The sequence below is a fragment of the Procambarus clarkii genome, chromosome 70, assembly GCF_040958095.1.
Source record: "Procambarus clarkii isolate CNS0578487 chromosome 70, FALCON_Pclarkii_2.0, whole genome shotgun sequence".
NCBI lineage: Eukaryota > Metazoa > Arthropoda > Malacostraca > Decapoda > Cambaridae > Procambarus > Procambarus clarkii.
Window position 1 is genome coordinate 28534924 of NC_091219.1, and position 17551 is coordinate 28552474.

A 17551-nucleotide genomic window follows, 5' to 3' on the forward strand; every position below is an offset into this window, starting at 1 on the left:
GATAGGATAATTAAGTGAAAGTAAGTAATTATCAAAAGAAAGAGTAAAGTGTTGACGGCTATTTGGCACTCACAGAAACTACAAAATTCCAAGATATCAACAGGATGGTTTTTGCTCTTACTAAGGCAGGAACTTGTAAGACGAGCGATGTCGAAATTATCAGATTTACTGATAATGTTATGGAGCGACATACGACTAAAAGGAACATTCGGAAAACAAGATAATAATCATTAAAATCAACAGTTAGCCGGACAATGCAATTTGGACAGTAAGGGCCCAAGATTGTGTTTAATTAATTATTAGGCGAGAATTGGAACTTAATTTCTCTTAAGACACACTTCAATCCTTTAACTTTGAGAACCTCTTTCTTCACCCTAGCTATTCTGGATCTCCTCACGAGTGAGAGTACAGGAATACAGAACCTTGGGAAACTTTTATTTGTGAAGCTGCTATTTATTATCATGTCATTCACTGTTTGAGATACTTGTGTCAACAGCTGGTACCAGTCAACATGCTTAGTCATCGAATAATTGTGCCCAATAACTGTAGGCAAAGATGTGTATATAAGAGGATATGGGGCGGAAACAAGATAATCCTTGGACACAGAAGTAGTGACTTCACTGTAATAATTTTTTTAAACTAATATCAATCCTGCTCATCTGCTCCAAAATATTTGAAAGGTCAATGTACAAACAGCTTTATTTCTACCTAGCTAAACATAATATATGTACATAAGCCAATATGGTTTCAGACCACAAAAAAACACCAACGATGCTTTAATTAATATGTTTGTCTTAAACAAAATGAGTAGCCATAGACCTGTTTCTTGACTTGAGTGAGGCTTTTGGCACAGTTAAACACAATAACCTCAACCTGGCCCACGGTGGAGATAGGAACCTATTCTCCTTTTTAGAACCTTTTTTGGAAAGGGTTGGAACCCTTTCTCCTTTACATCAATGACCTACCGAATGCAATTCAACACTGAAACCAATTCAATTTGCTGATGACACAATTTTCATTTTCTCAGATGCTATCCTACTTACTAAACAAATCCACAAAAATAACCAATAAAGTCCGTTAATCCTACTTACTAAAAAAAGTCCGTAAAAGAACTAAAAAGGTCCATTTATCACTAACTACTGACACACGCAGTAGTGTGCCCGACAGCTGGGTGGAAAGCGCTTCGGATTCGTAGGTTCCGGGTTCGATCCCCGGTAGAGGCAGAGACAATGAGGCAAAATATTTCTTTCACTCTGATGCCCTTGTTACCTGGCAGTAAATAAGTACCTGGGAGTTAGACAGCTGCTACAGGCTGCTTGAGGGGGTGTAACAAAAAGGAGGCCTGGTCGAGGACCGGGCCGCGGGGACGCTAAGCCCCGAAATCATCCTGTATGACTAACCATCCTGCGAGATGGGGACTTTTATTACCACTGCTACCTTATTCACTCTTGTGTTGATGATATCCTCAAAATGAATCCAGAGTCCGCCAGTGCAGACTGCCTATCACATGCCTCTGTATGACTAACCATCCTGTGTGATGGGGATTTTTTAGCATCACCTAGTTAGCTTTTTTGACACACTGTACATAGTCTAGTACTTCATATAGTCTAGGGGTAGCTGCACAAGTGCAGATGTACCTCATGTATTAATAAATAAAAAGGAGTTAAAGATATCTAGCTCAATTCTGAAGCTATACTAGCTTCAGAATTGAGCATGACATCTTTCCTTTAATCTTGTAATACACCACACACACATTTTAAATATGTTTGTCTGCAGGATCGTTAAGCGAGACTTGTTGCTCAACTGATGAAAAGTACACGCTGGAGAAGGTGCGACTGTGTCATAGTTATGGCTGTTCCAGTTAAGCTGTTCTCCAGAAGGACGATTCCTCGTCTGTGCAGGATTATACAGTAAGTTTTGCAGATATTAATGGGTAGTACGTGTCTACACACCAGGGGTCAAACTTTCACAATTCGTCAATGCACGTGTACAGGAAAGGATATCTTAGTACAAGTAACTGTTATACAAAATTGTGCCGAACAGCATTAATTAATTTTTGTTGCTGTGAGACTTTGCAGTCATGTATTTATGTACACTAGAAAGATAAAAGATCTTACAATTTGGTGTTGGGCGTAGGCCTATCAACCTCTGCACGGAGGGTTATTAAGGCCACCACAATAGCCCAGTGATCAACCAGCAAGTCTGCTTTAGTCGTGAACATAGGTCAGGATTAGTTTTGACTCCTTAACACTGTACATTTATCTATGAATATATTCGAGTTGAAAATCGTATAACCGATTGTTGCAAATTTGAACAACAAATTAATTCAACATATGCAGTTTTCAAATCACAATTGGGGATCCCGGGTTGGATTCCTGGGCGATACAGAAATGGATAGGCACAGTTCCTTTCATCTAATGTCTCTGTTCACCTAGCAGAAAATACTGGAAATTTGGCAGCAGTTGGGGGGGGGGGGGTTCCATCTTGAGGGACCTTGCATACAAGCCTAAAGTATATGTCGCAGACTTCCTGCCCCAGACAACAAAAATGATTCGTTCCTAAGTTAGAAACATACCACATAATTCTACTGAATACTCTTGGGTTCTCATCTCTGTTTACTGTTCTTAATTCCAGGATGGCGAGTTGGTGGATACTTGTACCGTTGGTGAGTATGGCAGCCAGCAATGGTCGGTAGGATCTAAGACCTGAGCAAAGTGTAACCATTTAATCTCATCTCCATTTTTAAGTAAATGTAACCCAATCTATCCTACCCCTAACCAGAATTAGCTAAAATGTTACTATGTCGCTTACTACTGTCGATTTACTACGTCACTATGACGTCTGGTTCAGGTTTGAGAGTCTACAGGCCTAGTGTCATCTTAGTCTTGCAGTGCATTTTCCTAAAATAGCCTTGCCTAATATCCATAAATCCGTACATCTCTTAATTTTTTAATAGTCGATTATGCATTCCAATTATTTGTATAGTCCTTTTTATACATAATAATTCATTAACACAGTGAAATCTTCATACTAAGCTTATCAATCTGTCATCCAAAAATTAAAGTATATATTGCAACTATTGGTCGAATGTACAATAATGCTTCACCCAGTAAAGTTCACATTTTGTATTATTTATTTTGCAAATGTATAAGAGAAAACAACCAAACTTAAACTTTCCTAGACCTAGTGTAGCTCATATATGTACTAAATTAGGTTTAAGATTATGTATATTAGGGCTAGGAAGGCTTATTTTGGTCGAGGACAGATTAGATTAGGTTTTTAATGTTCTCCTCCACTTATTTATCATGCCATTTAGAGTACCTCAATAATACAAAACATGCAAACCCTGCATGATAAGCATTATAGCCTATCACCCTTTCACTGTAATATCACTAAAAGCCATTTACAATATCCTCACTCATCACTAGTCTCGCGGTAAGTGGTCTCTCCACTCTAAAGTGGTCTCTTCAGTCCACTAAAGACTCTCTCTGAAGGACTCGCCCTTCACCAGGTTGGGGTGACGGTGGCGACGGCAACAGTGGTGATGGTGGTAGCAGCGGCGGCAGCTGCGAGGATAGCAGCAGGGGTACTAGACGAGTGTCCTGCAGACTATTCTACTCACCCGCTCATCCTGGTATCTTTGGATGGTTTCCATTCTGACTACATCAGCCGAGGCCTCACCCCTACACTGGTGTCGCTAGGGGCGCGCGGGGTTCGAGCCCCATACATGAAGCCTTCCTATCCGTCCAAGACCTTCCCCAACCACTACACCATCGTCACGGTCTGTGGTTTATTTTTTATATATTAACTTACTTAAATGACTCTCATACATATTATATTTTAGGTAATGAATCTTATAGATGAAGAATTTGTAATTTTTTGGTGTTCTCACATTCGAGGACATATATATCACCCACTCTCAGTTATATAAAGTTATAATTAATTTTATGCGTATTGTTTTCAGGCTGCTTATTCTGAATTATTAATGAACATTAATAATTCTGTTATAGGTCTACCTGTGCCTGGTTTTAGATACAAGCATGTTATAATCAAGTCTTTGGAAGTTCATAGTAATTAGGGATTGGTGGAGTGTGCTAGAGAAAGCGATCAGAGCATATAGTGGGAGAAGAGTAGGTTTGGGGTATAAAATATGTCTGAAAGCATCACGCTTGCTTTCAAGACCATGCTCCGGTGAATTTTCAGCGAATGTTTAACATTTCACATACAGTTCCAGGATGGTAAATGTAACTGTAACACGTATATTGCCCACTTGTTTCAAGTACATTTTCCATTATACTCTGTTATTCTACTCCAAGTTCAAGTATTTTAAACTTTTAAATAGGTATTCTCCATGTGTTGTTAGCCTACGCATAACTCATGAGTATTTTCTTACCTAGCTAAGTAACTTGTCTGGTTCTCCAGGGTCTCTACCCAGAGTCGCACGGCATCTTGGACAACGACTTCGCTGACCCGGTCTTTAACGCCACCTTCTCCACTGGCAACACCGAATCCTTTCAAGGGAGGTGGTGGGGCGGTGAACCCATCTGGAATACCCTTACCAGGCAGGTTAGTCCCTGTGGAATTTATTCAGCCTTCCTCAATATATACACAGATCTAAGATATAAAATTAGTAAATAAAAATAAACTAGGCAACTAAAGCTCCTTCGCTGCTATTGGCTGAGTCTGTAGTAGTTCAAATATGTTAATTGATACAAGAAAATACATCTCAAAGCGATAGAGTAGCTTAGGCTATTTCTACCCCCTAGTCTGTAGTAGTAGTAGTATGTTATCCTGGGATAACTTGGGAGACTGTGTACTCCCTAGTTAGCTTTACTTCTTTGAGGAAGCCTCAGCAAGAAATGGTGGTGCCTTCATTTACCTGCTGAATAATTAAATCTCAGTACCTAGTGGTAAGATTAAAATTAATTATAATATAGCATGCACTGGTATCGATTATTTATTTGTATTTTGGCCTAACCTTTTTGATCTAGTATCTTGTCACATATGGAGGTAATCAAACGCTTTACCAGACTTGTGGCTTTATTGAGCACATTATTACAGTACAGTTACATCTTGCAATAATACCAAGCCATATATCCAATAATGCACATATATACAGTTTAAGCACTTTCTATTTACTATAATGATAAGCAAACTGCATATCAACTAAAGCTAAAACAAACAGAAAATAAGAGAGTACATTACACCAACCTGTTCACACGTGAGTCACAGCTGATCTGCCAGTCACCAAAACAATAACAGTCAAGCGAGCATCCATCCGGTACAACAATAACTCCCGCCAGGTACGACAGATACAACACTTTTACTACACATATTAATATTTTAAGACAAAGGGAAGAATGAACAAGCTGCCTGTCCACGGTAAAATAAATTATTATAAACTATACTTATGAACACATGAAACTTGGTGAAAACAAATAATTATTTTACGCCCATATTAATAAATGATTCTTATTTGCGTACAAATTTCTTTCTGTATATATAATAATATATACTTTTACTTTCTCATACATATTTTAAACATCTATTTATCTATTACCAGGGGAAGATAAGTGCGACGTACTTCTGGCCAGGTTCAGACGTGGATATCGGAGGTCAACACCCGACTTACTGGTTCCCCTACGACAAGGATGTTCCCTATCCTGACCGCGTGGACCAGGTACTCTACTCCTATTACTGCTTCCTTCCTTGTCACTAAGTATGTCACCTTTAAGAAATAATTCAAACGTTAATTCTGGCAGTCAATATTACCACAAAACACCATCAGCACGATTGTCAAACAATGTCATTTAAAATTGTAAATATTATATGGTCTTTAATATAATTATGCTTGGCATTCCTGCAAGTCTCTTTAGAATCTACATTAGTTTCGTCTTTTTTATATTTCGACTGCTTGAGTGCTCTTTGAGTTCGTATTCTAGTTCCAAGTGGTTCTAGATTTGTTTCCTTGTATTTGAACACAGCTGCCATTATAGGTTACTGATTGCATTTGCTTATCAAAGCATCTCTTGTCAATCCGCACTCCTTGATATTTGTAGTCTGGTTCCCAATCCAATTCTACATTTGAAATGGTAAGGTGTATTTGCATGTCGTATCTTGTTATTAGAGGGTCTTTGACTTTCCAGAGGATATTTTAAGTCCTATTTCAAAACAATTATGTGGTGTTCCGTTGAAGGCTGGCTGGGCTTCTTGAAGATGATATCTTAATTTGCAATTAGGTCTAAGTTACTGGCATAGGTGACGAGGTTTGTGTAGCCTGATCATAACAAGTTTTTCCGAAAAGATGTTGAATATAGGTGCACTGAGTATTCTACTTTCGCCGGTGCCTTTTGTGATAATGTTAGACCCAGTGTATTTCTGTGTGGAAGTAGAGTTGTCTGGTCTGTAACTAGACTTGAGCATTAAAAGATGATCATTGTGTTGGTTCAGGTGCTGGAGTGGGTGTCGTTGCCGGTGGAAGAGAGACCAGCCTGGATCTCCCTCTACTACAATATGCCAGACAAAGTGGCTCATCACTTTGGACCAGACTCTAAGGAGGTAATAACTGCTCTCAGGTTAGTGTTTTACATGGGACACACACACACACACTTATATTATGTAAATATATTAGCTTTGGCACCCGGCGTTGCTCGAGTGAGGGAAGCCTCATCTGTACTATACGTATAACACTTTACTTTTCTTACGTTTATTTATAACACTTTACTTTAGGTATTTCATCATTTATAACACAACCCACCTGACTATCACCACTAATACCACTACTAAGCGAGTAGTTATGAATTATAACTTAAAATTAAACTACTTAATGTTGCTACCACCTTCACCTTTGACGAAACTCAGTACTTTACGGTGACCGACGGTGAAAGATACCGGTCACGGGAGAGTTAAAGGTGTTTATTACTCTAGGAGGAGGTGGGCACCTTACCCGGAAAGTCACCTACTGTGACCTATCATATCTACACTGACACAGGGGGGGGGGAGAACAGTCGACTACCACTATTCACTGGCATCCAAGTAATTCTAAAATACCTTTGATAATTACGGGCGGGAGGAAGATAATGTATCATGTGCACAATGGTAACCAAAACTGAGGGAGATGCCCCAGGATACTTGGGCATCTGGCAACATCATACTTGGGTCTGGCAACTCCCAACGAATGAATAACAGGTACGAATGCATACACCAGATGGACAGTTTAGTATTATATATTTATATAATTAGTACAATATAAAACTCCTAATCTATCTTCCCTATCAAGGCAATAGTGATCAACACTTGTGATGTTAGAACGTGAGGAACCAATACTCACTCAAGATTCAGCAGTAGTGAAGCTTTCTTGTAGACACCAGATTGTCAGTCTTCCACGGGGAAGACATCTCCCGTCACGCAGGGTGCAGTCGCACCTCCACAGGTCTCCAGTATCGGCTATTGATACTGGTAATGGCCCCAGAGGACCACCACTTACGGAGGACCATTCATGCCCGTGCCACCATTTGGGTAGCTTAATCTTCATCAATCATCAATCGTCAATCTTCCTCCTCCCTGTGATGCCCAACACTACACCCCAGACTCTTGTCTGGTCTGAGACACAGACCACACTCTCCCTCTGACTCTTCCTGACCGCAGTCGTTTTGCTGTTTTAGATTCTGCTACTCGGAACAAAATGTTGCAAGTAGCACGGTTACTTAGTGAACTAGAGTGAGCCCGCAGTGGACTTACCTGGTTACCAGGCACAGGAGCTGGACTGTAACTGCTCCAGTCTCCTGACTGCTTGTTGTTGTTTTAGATTCAGCTACTCTGAAGAAAAAGTTCCAAGCAGCACGGGCTATGGTGAGCCCGTCGTACTTACCTGGCACAGGAGATGTGCCCCTCCGACGTCTTGTTTTGGGCAACGTCTTATATACATAAGAACATAAGAACAAAAATAACTGCAGAAGGCCTATTGGCCCATACGAGGCAGCTCCTATTTATAACCACCCAATCCCACTTCTATACATGTCCAACCCACGTTTGAAACAATCGAGGGACCCCACCTCCACCTCGCTACGCGGTAATTGGTGTTCCACAAATCAACAACCCTGTTACCGAACCAGTATTTGCATGCTGAAACATAAAAACAATGGTCAAGTGCATTTTGTACTACAGAGTTTAAGAAGTTGAGTGTAGTGTAAACTATTTGGTTATGTGGATATTTCTTCAACAGGTAAACGACAAACTTGTGATCTTAGACCAGATGTTGGAGCGGCTGCTGAATGGACTGGATATCCGTGGACTGAGGTCCTGCGTCAATGTGGTGGTGCTCTCAGACCACGGGACGGCTGCCTCAGACTGGATCACCAGCGTCATCAAGCTCGCTGACTACGTCCCCGATATAGCCAGCACCGCCACTGTCTTCACTGGCGCCTTCAGCAGGATAAGACCCTTGAATGACAGTCATGGTGAGTTTTATCCTTGAAAATAGGAACAGGATGCATAATGATATCACAATAACGTGATCTGCGAGCAAATCTTGAAGCAGGACACGGATCGGGCTGAGACGCGCGTCTGCGGTTACCCTAAACGGCTGCGTCCATCCTCATCCTGCTCCAAAGATTTGCTCAAGGACATGATTTTGCGGTTTCCTACCTTTAGCATTTCGAATAAACTGTGTTGTTTTGCTGATAGCAAAGCACACACACAGCACTGAAGGAAGTAGTTTTCAGAGAAAGTGCTAAGACTATATATTACGACTATATAGCACTTAAAAGGTATGGGGATAAGGATTTGAGATGGGACGGATATTTTCCAAGGAATGGTGCACAACCACTTAGACGGTCGAGAATTGAACCCCTTTAATGCAGGCTGAACTCCAAGCTGTATTAGCAGGATTACAGGAAGTAGTCAAATGTAAAAATGCCTGTTTCTTTATAGACAGTAGAGGAGCGTTAGAGTCTTTAAATAACAGACGACCAGTATACCAGAATATTGTGATCGAGTGTAGAAAGTTAAAACATTATAAAACTGGGTATAAAGTAAGATTCATGTGGATCCATTCACAAGACTGCAGCCGGAACTACAAGAATAAGAATATATAAGAATAAGAACAAGAATACCAGAACTGCAGCCACAAGTTGTTGTAATCACAGAGACTAAACTCACGCACATAATAAGAAACACTTATCTAAAAAGGGCTACCATGTAATAAGAAACCAAATTATCTTAGCACGTAAATAGCAAGAACTCAAAAGTTCGTTACTTAAACAAACTGATAACCTTAATGATTGTTGGCATATGTCAGAGAGGGTTCACCTCACATAATATTTACTGTCATTTTGTCCTAATGAAAGATGTTCCACCAATGTATTATGGCTGTTTCTTACTCTAGAGGCTGTATTAAGGCAGCGTTTGGGACGCTCACAGACATAGGTTCGAATCCTCATCACGGCCCTTGTGGATTTGTTTATTATGGCTGTTCTTTCTGTTGCATTTAATGTATATGTTCCCTAGAGATGTTTGTGGTTACATTGTGTGTGTTGTGTTTACAGAAGTGAAGATGGCGATGATGAAGGAGCTGTCGTGTCAGAGGAAGGAGATGCGGGTGTACCCCAGGGAGGGCCTCCCCACCAGGTTCCACTTCTCCAACAACCGTCGCATTGAAGACATAGTTCTTGACCTCGACCCAGGCTTCGTTGCAACAATCTCCTTCCCATATACAAAAAATGGCCACCACGGCTATGATAATTATTTTCACGAAATGAATGTAAGCCCCGTGAGTTCTTATTGAATAGCAAGTTTTTCCCTTGCCAAGCATTTAAGGAGCTGTAAATGCCTTTAGTTTTCCCACCTTTTTTTTTTAGCCATGCCAGTGACTTGCTTTTCTCAAAGTACTTTTCCATCCTCTTTTCTAAATGTCTTTAAAAGTCTATAACATGTTCTCAAAATAACACGAAATGCACTTAACAGGACCCAAATATAAAGAACTATAATAATAGTTGTAATAAAGAGAAATATACTGCTCTGTGGCAGAAATACATTTCCCACAACAATTCCAAAATGTGATGTCAGAGATATTGGCCTGAGCCAGGGAGAATGTCACCCATGACTGTCATTTCTGTCAACAAACTGTAATAGTTTATTTTGATTATCAAAATACACAACTTTGTTTTCACGAAATTTGTGAATGGGTAAGATATAAAAGAAAGATAATCTTTGTTTCATATGAAGTAACATATTAACATCCATGAATGATATTGTGCTTAAGGTTATAATACTATTTTATTTAAACAAATTATAGAGGATCTGATTACAGTGACTAATTCACGGAAGGTATTTGAACTCATTATAGAGCCACCAATCACGATCACTGTTTCGAACATAATATACAGTACATTATCTTATCATAAGACAGTAGACGATCGCGGAGGCCACAGTTCATGTACTTCCCTGCTTGCAGGCGCTGTTCGTGGCGTCTGGGCCGGACTTCAAGACGAAGATGGAGGTCGAACCCTTCCAGAACATCGAGCTGTACAACCTCATGTGTTACCTGACGGGTGTCGAACCCTCCGCCAACAACGGCACCCTCGGCTCCCTCTACCACATCCTCGCCAACCCTCCGCCAGCGCCACAACTTCCTACTGTAAGTCTTCCTTTACAGTACCTATGGAAAATATATATTACCTGCGGAAATCTGTTCTTTAGGTCGCTGCTTTTCTCTGAACACAACTTCTATATTTAGACGTTTCAACTTCTGTACTATGCTTATTGGCACAATATCATTGGAGTTGAATTGTTTTACAATAGGCTATTTTTGGTACAGCAGTCGTCATTGTGCCCAGGGAACGCCCGTGCTTTACGGTCTCCTTTAGTTCTGGGGCCTCTTGAGGTCACTCGGGCTATGGTCCGCTCATGTCCCATGTGCCTCCATATGTCCAGGGCCACCTCTGGTATATGGGAAGCCCTTGACACCCAAACCACACTTTTACACATGCAATCCTAAGGACACGGGCAACTTCTAGTTCAAAGAATGCCTTTTGACTCAGATGAGGTTTGATCCTTAGTATTCAAGTTGTCATTGGTTCCCACGTGTTCTCTGGTCTATAGGCAGCCGATGTTCTCTGAAAGCGCCTAGTCCAGAGGCGGCCAATTGCCACTTGGATTCAAAGTGATCCTTTGCCCAAAGTCTTCCGTTGACCCACATGTCGACAGTGGTCTACAGGCGAGCCTTCAATACTAGGCTGCACTTGGACCATATGCTGCTCTTCGTTTTCAAGTAGATACTTCAAAATTGTTCAGTAGTGAATTTCTAGTTAATTTTCCTGGTACACAACGTGGCAAGACACTGTCCTATAATTACCGAAGCTTTTTTGTGGGCACAGGAGTACAAGCCGCCGACGTCCGTGTATCCTGAAAGAGACATAACCCCTCGGCTGCGGATGTCTGGGTGCCCTGGAGACCTCCATGTTCCCGAGGTGAGCCGCCTTTATTTAAGCTTAAGAGTTTTCTAAGGTTGACACGATTTTTGTCAAGATAGATAGAAGAATGTTCTTGCTTGTAGATGTCCTTTTTTTGGAGGAGGAAAGGGGGGAGCTTTAGTTTTTAAAGTATGCTAAAATAGTGTACAGGAGTGGAGGGGAACAGGGAGGAAGAGGGGGTGACAAAGCAACCGATCCTAAGGCTATGCTCGTTCAAACGATGATTGACCCCAAAGAATCAATTTCTGGGTCAAATTGACCCCATCAATTTTATCGTAGTATAACCAAAAACTATATTTTCTTGGATATAAATTATTATTAACATAAAATTTTATCTATAGTTAGGTTAGGATATAATAGGTGTATTGGTTCTGTTGGCAATTATTTGTATTTCAACGTGTCCTCCGGCCAAGTGATTTCAATTTTGCTAGTGAAAATAACTAGTCGACTATTGCACGTAACCTCAAACTTCATTTTGTTTAATATACATATGTATTCTAGAAGCTCACAACATACACAACAGTGTATTTTTAGATTGATTAACTACATTTGAAGTTAATAAGAAATTTAGTATGCTTTTGTTTATCTGTGCAGCCGTGGTTAGTGTCCCTGAAGCTGAACGAGGAAGAGCGGAACAAGACGGAGATGCTCCACCTTCCCTGGGGCATCCCTCACTCCTCACCTCTCCCAGCCTCCCTCACTCTCCTCCACCACCAGGACCACGTCACAGGTGAGCTCTCCCTCACTCCTCACCTCTCCCAGCCTCCCTCACTCTCCTCCACCACCAGGACCACGTCACCAGGACCACGTCACAGGTGAGCTCTCCCTCACTCCTCACCTCTCCCAGCCTCCCTCACTCTCCTCCACCACCAGGACCACGTCACAGGTGAGCTCTCCCTCACTCCTCACCTCTCCCAGCCTCCCTCACTCTCCTCCACCACCAGGACCACGTGATGTTTTTGTTTAATCACACAGCATGTTAAAATTGACGAATGCGACCCTAAGGTCGGCCTCAGCTTGGACAAGCACAGCCTCAGGATGGTTTTCTGCTTCTCAATGCCCTTAGAATGGATATACTGTATGTCAGGCAGGAATGGTTATGTCGGGCATTGGAAGATTGAAATACAAAGTCATGAGCAGATCTCCCTAACATTACCCATCATTCGTATGTTCCACCCTCCACACTGACTCGTATCTTAATATCTTACTTACGTTTCAACCACCACTTTGCAGCCAACGTATGTATGTCTAACTGCCCTCTCCGTCCCCCACCAGGGTACTCGCAGACCCTCAAGATGCCCTTGTGGTCCAGCTTCAGCCTGCAGGAGGCGCCGCTGAAGGACTTAACGTCACAGTGGTGTAGTGATGTGCGTCTCACTACCACCACCACACCCACCTGTGGTGCATACGCTCACCTGGCCGCCCGCAACATCTCCATGTACCCTCTCTTCCCTCCAGGTGAATAATAATAGGTTTTATTCATAAGAATGTGTGTACAAGGAGCATAAGAGAAAGGGACAATTGTAGGGATAGGAGTTAAACATATGAATAAAGCCTACGCAAGGTGTTTCGGTCAAAACTTAGAATAATTTAGATTTTCCCTAACCTGAAAACTGCAAAAGGCCTATTGGCCCACACGAGGCAGCTCCTATTTATATCCACACAAACTAATACATAAATATGTCTAACTTACGTTTGTAACAATAACAATAAGCAGACAGCAAGTCACAGGATGGTCCAAAATGTCGTCTACTTAATTTTCAAATCTTTGTTGCCATGTTGTAGGCTTCTCCTGGAACGCGTCGCTGCCTCGTCTACCGTTCCTGGTGAGCAACGCGGTGCCGGCCTCGAAGCAGCTGATATACCGGTGGGAGGCGCTGCTGCAGGAGCTGGTGCCAGCCTGGCTGGCTCTCTACGGGCCCCTCAACCTGGTGCTGGGACCCGTCTTCGACAACAACGCTGACTCCCTCCCCGACGACTTCCACAACTTCACGTACGAGGCTCCTCTTTACTGACGACAATTATATTACCTGCTATTGTGATGATTGTAGCAATAGTTGGTGACTATAGTCTCCGTTCCCGTGGCGCAGTGGTAAAGCACTCGCCCGGCGCTTCGCAAGCAGTTTGTCCTGGGTTTATATCCTACCCAGGCAGGATTGACTAGGCGCCAATCCTTAACTGTAGCCTCTATTCACCCTGCAGTGAATGGGTACCTGGTTGTTAAACGATTTGGCGGGTTGTATTCTAGTGAAAAAAAAGGATTAAGGACCTGCCCGAAACGCTATATATGCTAGTGGCTGTACAAGAATGCAAGAACTCTTGCATATATAAATAAGTAAATAAATAAATAAGTAAATAAATAAATAAATAAATAAATAAATATATATAAATAAAGAAGCTTTTGTCTTATCTAAAAAAAACTTGAAGCCTCTCATAAAACAATTCATGCTTTAAATAACTGTTCAAATCTTTTTCTTCCTCAGCATTCCCGAAGTTCCGTCCCACCTGTTCTCTGTGGTGACCCGTTGCAAGACCAAGGTGACCTCACTTGACCTTTGCTCTCCCAGTGACCTCGACGCTGCCGCCTTCATTATCCCAATGGTGGAGTTCATCTCCAACTGCCAGGTGAGTCTAGGTCAACGAGTCTGTTCAACCCGGTGGTCAGGTCACCCTGACCTGACCACTGGGTTTGTTAAAAATAGATTCTGCCTTACAAACCTGCTCACATTTTTGGAAACAGTGACCAGCTAATCAGACAAAGGATTTCCGATGGATGTAGTATACATGGATTTTGCTAAGGTACCACATGAAAGATTGGCAAGGAAATTACAGGCACATGGAATAAATGGTAGAATACCTGAATGGATAAAACAATGGTTAAAGTAAGAAAACAAAGGGTCGTGCTAAATGGGAAGGAATCTAACTGGAGAAATGTGTTAAGTGGGGCACCACAGGGGTCCAACTTAGGGCCAACCCTTTTTGTCATATATATCAATGACATAGATGGGAATATTACAAACAACATTATAACATTTGCAGATGACATTAAGATTTATGGTAAAGTGGTAAATGAATATGATATTGAAATCTTACAAAGAGTTGGAGGATGAGCTCCACAAATGGTCAGAAGACTAGTGTCCCCACTTGTCCCTAGCACCACCCCTACCACTAGTATCACCACAAATACACCACTAGCACCACCACTCCTAACATCACCACCACCGACACTAGTATCACCACCAATACACCACTACTATTAACATCACCCCCATTACTAACATCACCATCACTACTAACATCCCGCCAATGTTGCAGAGTAATGCAGACTACCTGGCGGAGTTCAGCGCCAAGGTTCACGACGTGGAGTTGGTCACGGGACTCACCTTCTTCCCCGACCTCGACTTCCAGACCCGCACCTCTCTTGTACTTCGGATGATCCCGCGCCTCTGGCCCCTACACTGAACCTACACTCTAGCTACACCGTAGCACAGTGTCAGTTATCAAACTGGGGGACTTGTGATTTATGAACCTCTTGTGGCTGCGAGAGAAGCCTATCTTGGAAAATGAACTGTGTCATCCAGCTAAGCTGTAGTGTCACAAAGATTAACTTATGCTTTCCATTGACCTGGGCTCTATTAAGAGAGCTACAAAAGATGGAAGCAAGAGTATAGAGAACTCTTATATAGTATAATTTTCAGACTAAGAACAGAAGTGTAGAAGGTTGCCCGGTGACCGTGGAAAGTCCTGAAAGACTATACCACGTATTTATAAAACATTGTTAGGGAACAACGCTAGAAACGTTGATTAAATATTATAAACGTTGATCCAATGCTAGAAACATTGATCTAACATCAGAAACTTTGATCTAACATCAGAAACATTGATTCTATACTAGAAACGTTGATTCCATGTTAGAAACGTTGATCCCATGTTAGAAATGTTGATCCAACGTAGAAACGTTGATCCTGTGGTCAATATGCCTCTGTCCAATTGATTGACTTTAATTCAGAAAAAGAAAATTGATAGACATAAATAATCAAAATATTGGCTTGGATGAAATAATTAAAAACTAAAGACACTGAAAAGTGAGCTTAGCTTCTAGGAGGATCCTTAGTTGCATGTTGCTAGCTAAGCCTCCGTCATGTGGTGACAGGAAGTGTATTCATGGCTGGTTTAAGCTGCTTTCACCAACCTGTGGATTTATTTACCCATTAATATATTATATAACTATGCCAATTAGAACTATATTAGTTCAGCTATAGGCACTAGTTGGTTAATCTCCTGACCTTATTGTAACCTAGTCAAGATATTACATAAGTGATAATGCACTAAAGCCTTATCAGATAGTAACTGATTGGTTATTAAGTGAAAGTATTCAGATGTAGTTACGATGTATAATAAATATAAGTTTGTTATATTGAAAATATAATCTAACTATTGTTAAGAAAGGTACAACTTTATAAAAGATTCAGTAGATCTATTAACTAGATTACTTGGTATATCAAAAAGACACCAAGCTTGGGAAACTATGTAGCACCATCAGTGTTGCTGGATATTGAAAAGGTGCTAAATATCATCTAGAATGTCAATATGAGAACAAAAACACATACAACGAGTGACATCAACGGCGTCAAATTTGCCAAGAATTTTGTCGCGGACATTAGGAAAGCAAGACATACGATCGTCCTGAAAATCAGGATATTCCATATGGAGGTGTAAGACTGTAAGTGGGACGATGCAGTTTGCACAATAAGGAAGAGAGCGGCGTTCCATTAAATGTCCACGAGTTAAGCGTGTATGGCTAAAACGTAACCTAGCCAAAACCGTTTGCCAGCGTCTTATTACGGTGGTAGGAGGAAGGCCTAGGGAATATGTTTCTTTTGAGAGTGTGCAGTTTGTTACCTGTAACATCACACGAGCAGGGCTGCTAGTGGTCTCGGATTAAGGAATGAATGGCTGCGTAGAAGTTTGAAGAAGGAATACATATTTTTAGTAATAGGTCGTGTAAACAACATTTTTAGCGGCAGTGTTCGGATGTTCCTTGAAGGTAATACCAATATGGCTGGGAATATGTTCATTGTTTATGATGTGTGTGTCTATATATATATATATGAACACGTTGTACTAAATGGGTTGAGAATAGCTTGAGCTACCTCATCTCTATGTGTATTTATACCTCAATAAACTTATTTCAATTCAATTTCAATATGACTGGGAACACACCAAAATTCAATTCTCTTAAATCTGCTAGAGATAAGAAATAGCCAATGTTGAAATTTGGCTCCCACAGGATGCACAGGGTTAAATGACTCCAGGACCAATTACTGATGGGAGTTAATTACTGGCGGAAGTCAACCACAATGACAAAGGAACGTTGACGTCGGGGCCTATAGGAGGCAGCAGGCCGTTTTGGGAAACGCCACGAGGATATTTTTAAGATGAGGCTGTGGATATTTTCCACAGGAAGAGTGGGAGATTACCACGAACGTCAAAGGAGCGTGATTGGTAAATAATATTGTATCTCCCTGTGGTATCATAAACCTTTTTCAGATCAAAGAGAACTGCAACGATGGAGGTCATCGCTGCAAGTGTATGAGTATGACTGACATACTTACAGTTTACGATGAGTTTAATGCTGGTTTATATCTGTATTTTAAGAAATTGTGATGTCAAGCATGGGTGAAAATATCCATGATTTTGCCGTGACGTCATTTGCTTGACTGATGTCATATCAGTGAACTCAGCCTTGGCACCTTGCCAGTCATCAGAGCCTTCACCTGTTTCAGGGTTTGGAAGTTGGACCGTTCCAAATTTAGAGCAAGGGTGATATCTTCATAAAGCAGGAATCCCAGAGGACTCACTCCTAAGCAGTTCTGGTCGACGGTACAAAGATTTTGGTGCACAACAAGAAAGTCAAGTTGTCTCATACGATAAGAAATTACAGCTTTGTTACAGTGGTCGATGTATCATTGTTGATGACCTGTTTTCTGGCACGTTATGGAATTCAACAGCAAATCATCAGGAATCTGGATAAACAGAACGAATTGTTTGTGTTGTACTGTATCCACCATGCTAGGCTA

General features: G+C 41.3%; 2 protein-coding genes across 4 annotated transcripts in view; one reads left to right on the forward strand and one right to left on the reverse strand.

The window, feature by feature from the left end:
* Positions 1-8458, reverse strand: part of LOC123775345 (uncharacterized) — a 25371-nt gene extending 16913 nt beyond the window's left edge. Inside the window, exons 1-3 of the mRNA XM_069311571.1 lie at positions 8359-8458; positions 5585-5728; positions 4394-4574 (exon numbers count right to left, since the gene is read on the reverse strand). Coding sequence (XP_069167672.1) covers positions 4394-4574; positions 5585-5728; positions 8359-8458 — 425 coding nt within the window. The remainder of the gene's footprint in view (positions 1-4393; positions 4575-5584; positions 5729-8358) is intronic.
* The window catches only part of LOC123775344 (venom phosphodiesterase), a 17373-nt gene extending 702 nt beyond the window's left edge, over positions 1-16671 (forward strand). For 2 of the 3 annotated variants that reach the window (XM_045770453.2, XM_069311801.1), the window contains exons 2-16: positions 1777-1910; positions 2635-2665; positions 3512-3781; positions 4423-4566; positions 5564-5680; positions 6451-6558; positions 8225-8459; positions 9546-9760; positions 10454-10636; positions 11376-11468; positions 12066-12201; positions 12747-12929; positions 13257-13464; positions 13955-14096; positions 14787-16671. In XM_045770453.2, coding sequence (XP_045626409.2) covers positions 1807-1910; positions 2635-2665; positions 3512-3781; positions 4423-4566; positions 5564-5680; positions 6451-6558; positions 8225-8459; positions 9546-9760; positions 10454-10636; positions 11376-11468; positions 12066-12201; positions 12747-12929; positions 13257-13464; positions 13955-14096; positions 14787-14933 — 2316 coding nt within the window. In that variant the 5' untranslated portion in view covers positions 1777-1806 and the 3' untranslated portion in view covers positions 14934-16671. The remainder of the gene's footprint in view (positions 1-1776; positions 1911-2634; positions 2666-3511; positions 3782-4422; positions 4567-5563; positions 5681-6450; positions 6559-8224; positions 8460-9545; positions 9761-10453; positions 10637-11375; positions 11469-12065; positions 12202-12746; positions 12930-13256; positions 13465-13954; positions 14097-14786) is intronic. The other variant, XM_045770454.2, reaches the window with a different exon arrangement.
* Positions 16672-17551: the final 880 nt, after the last annotated feature.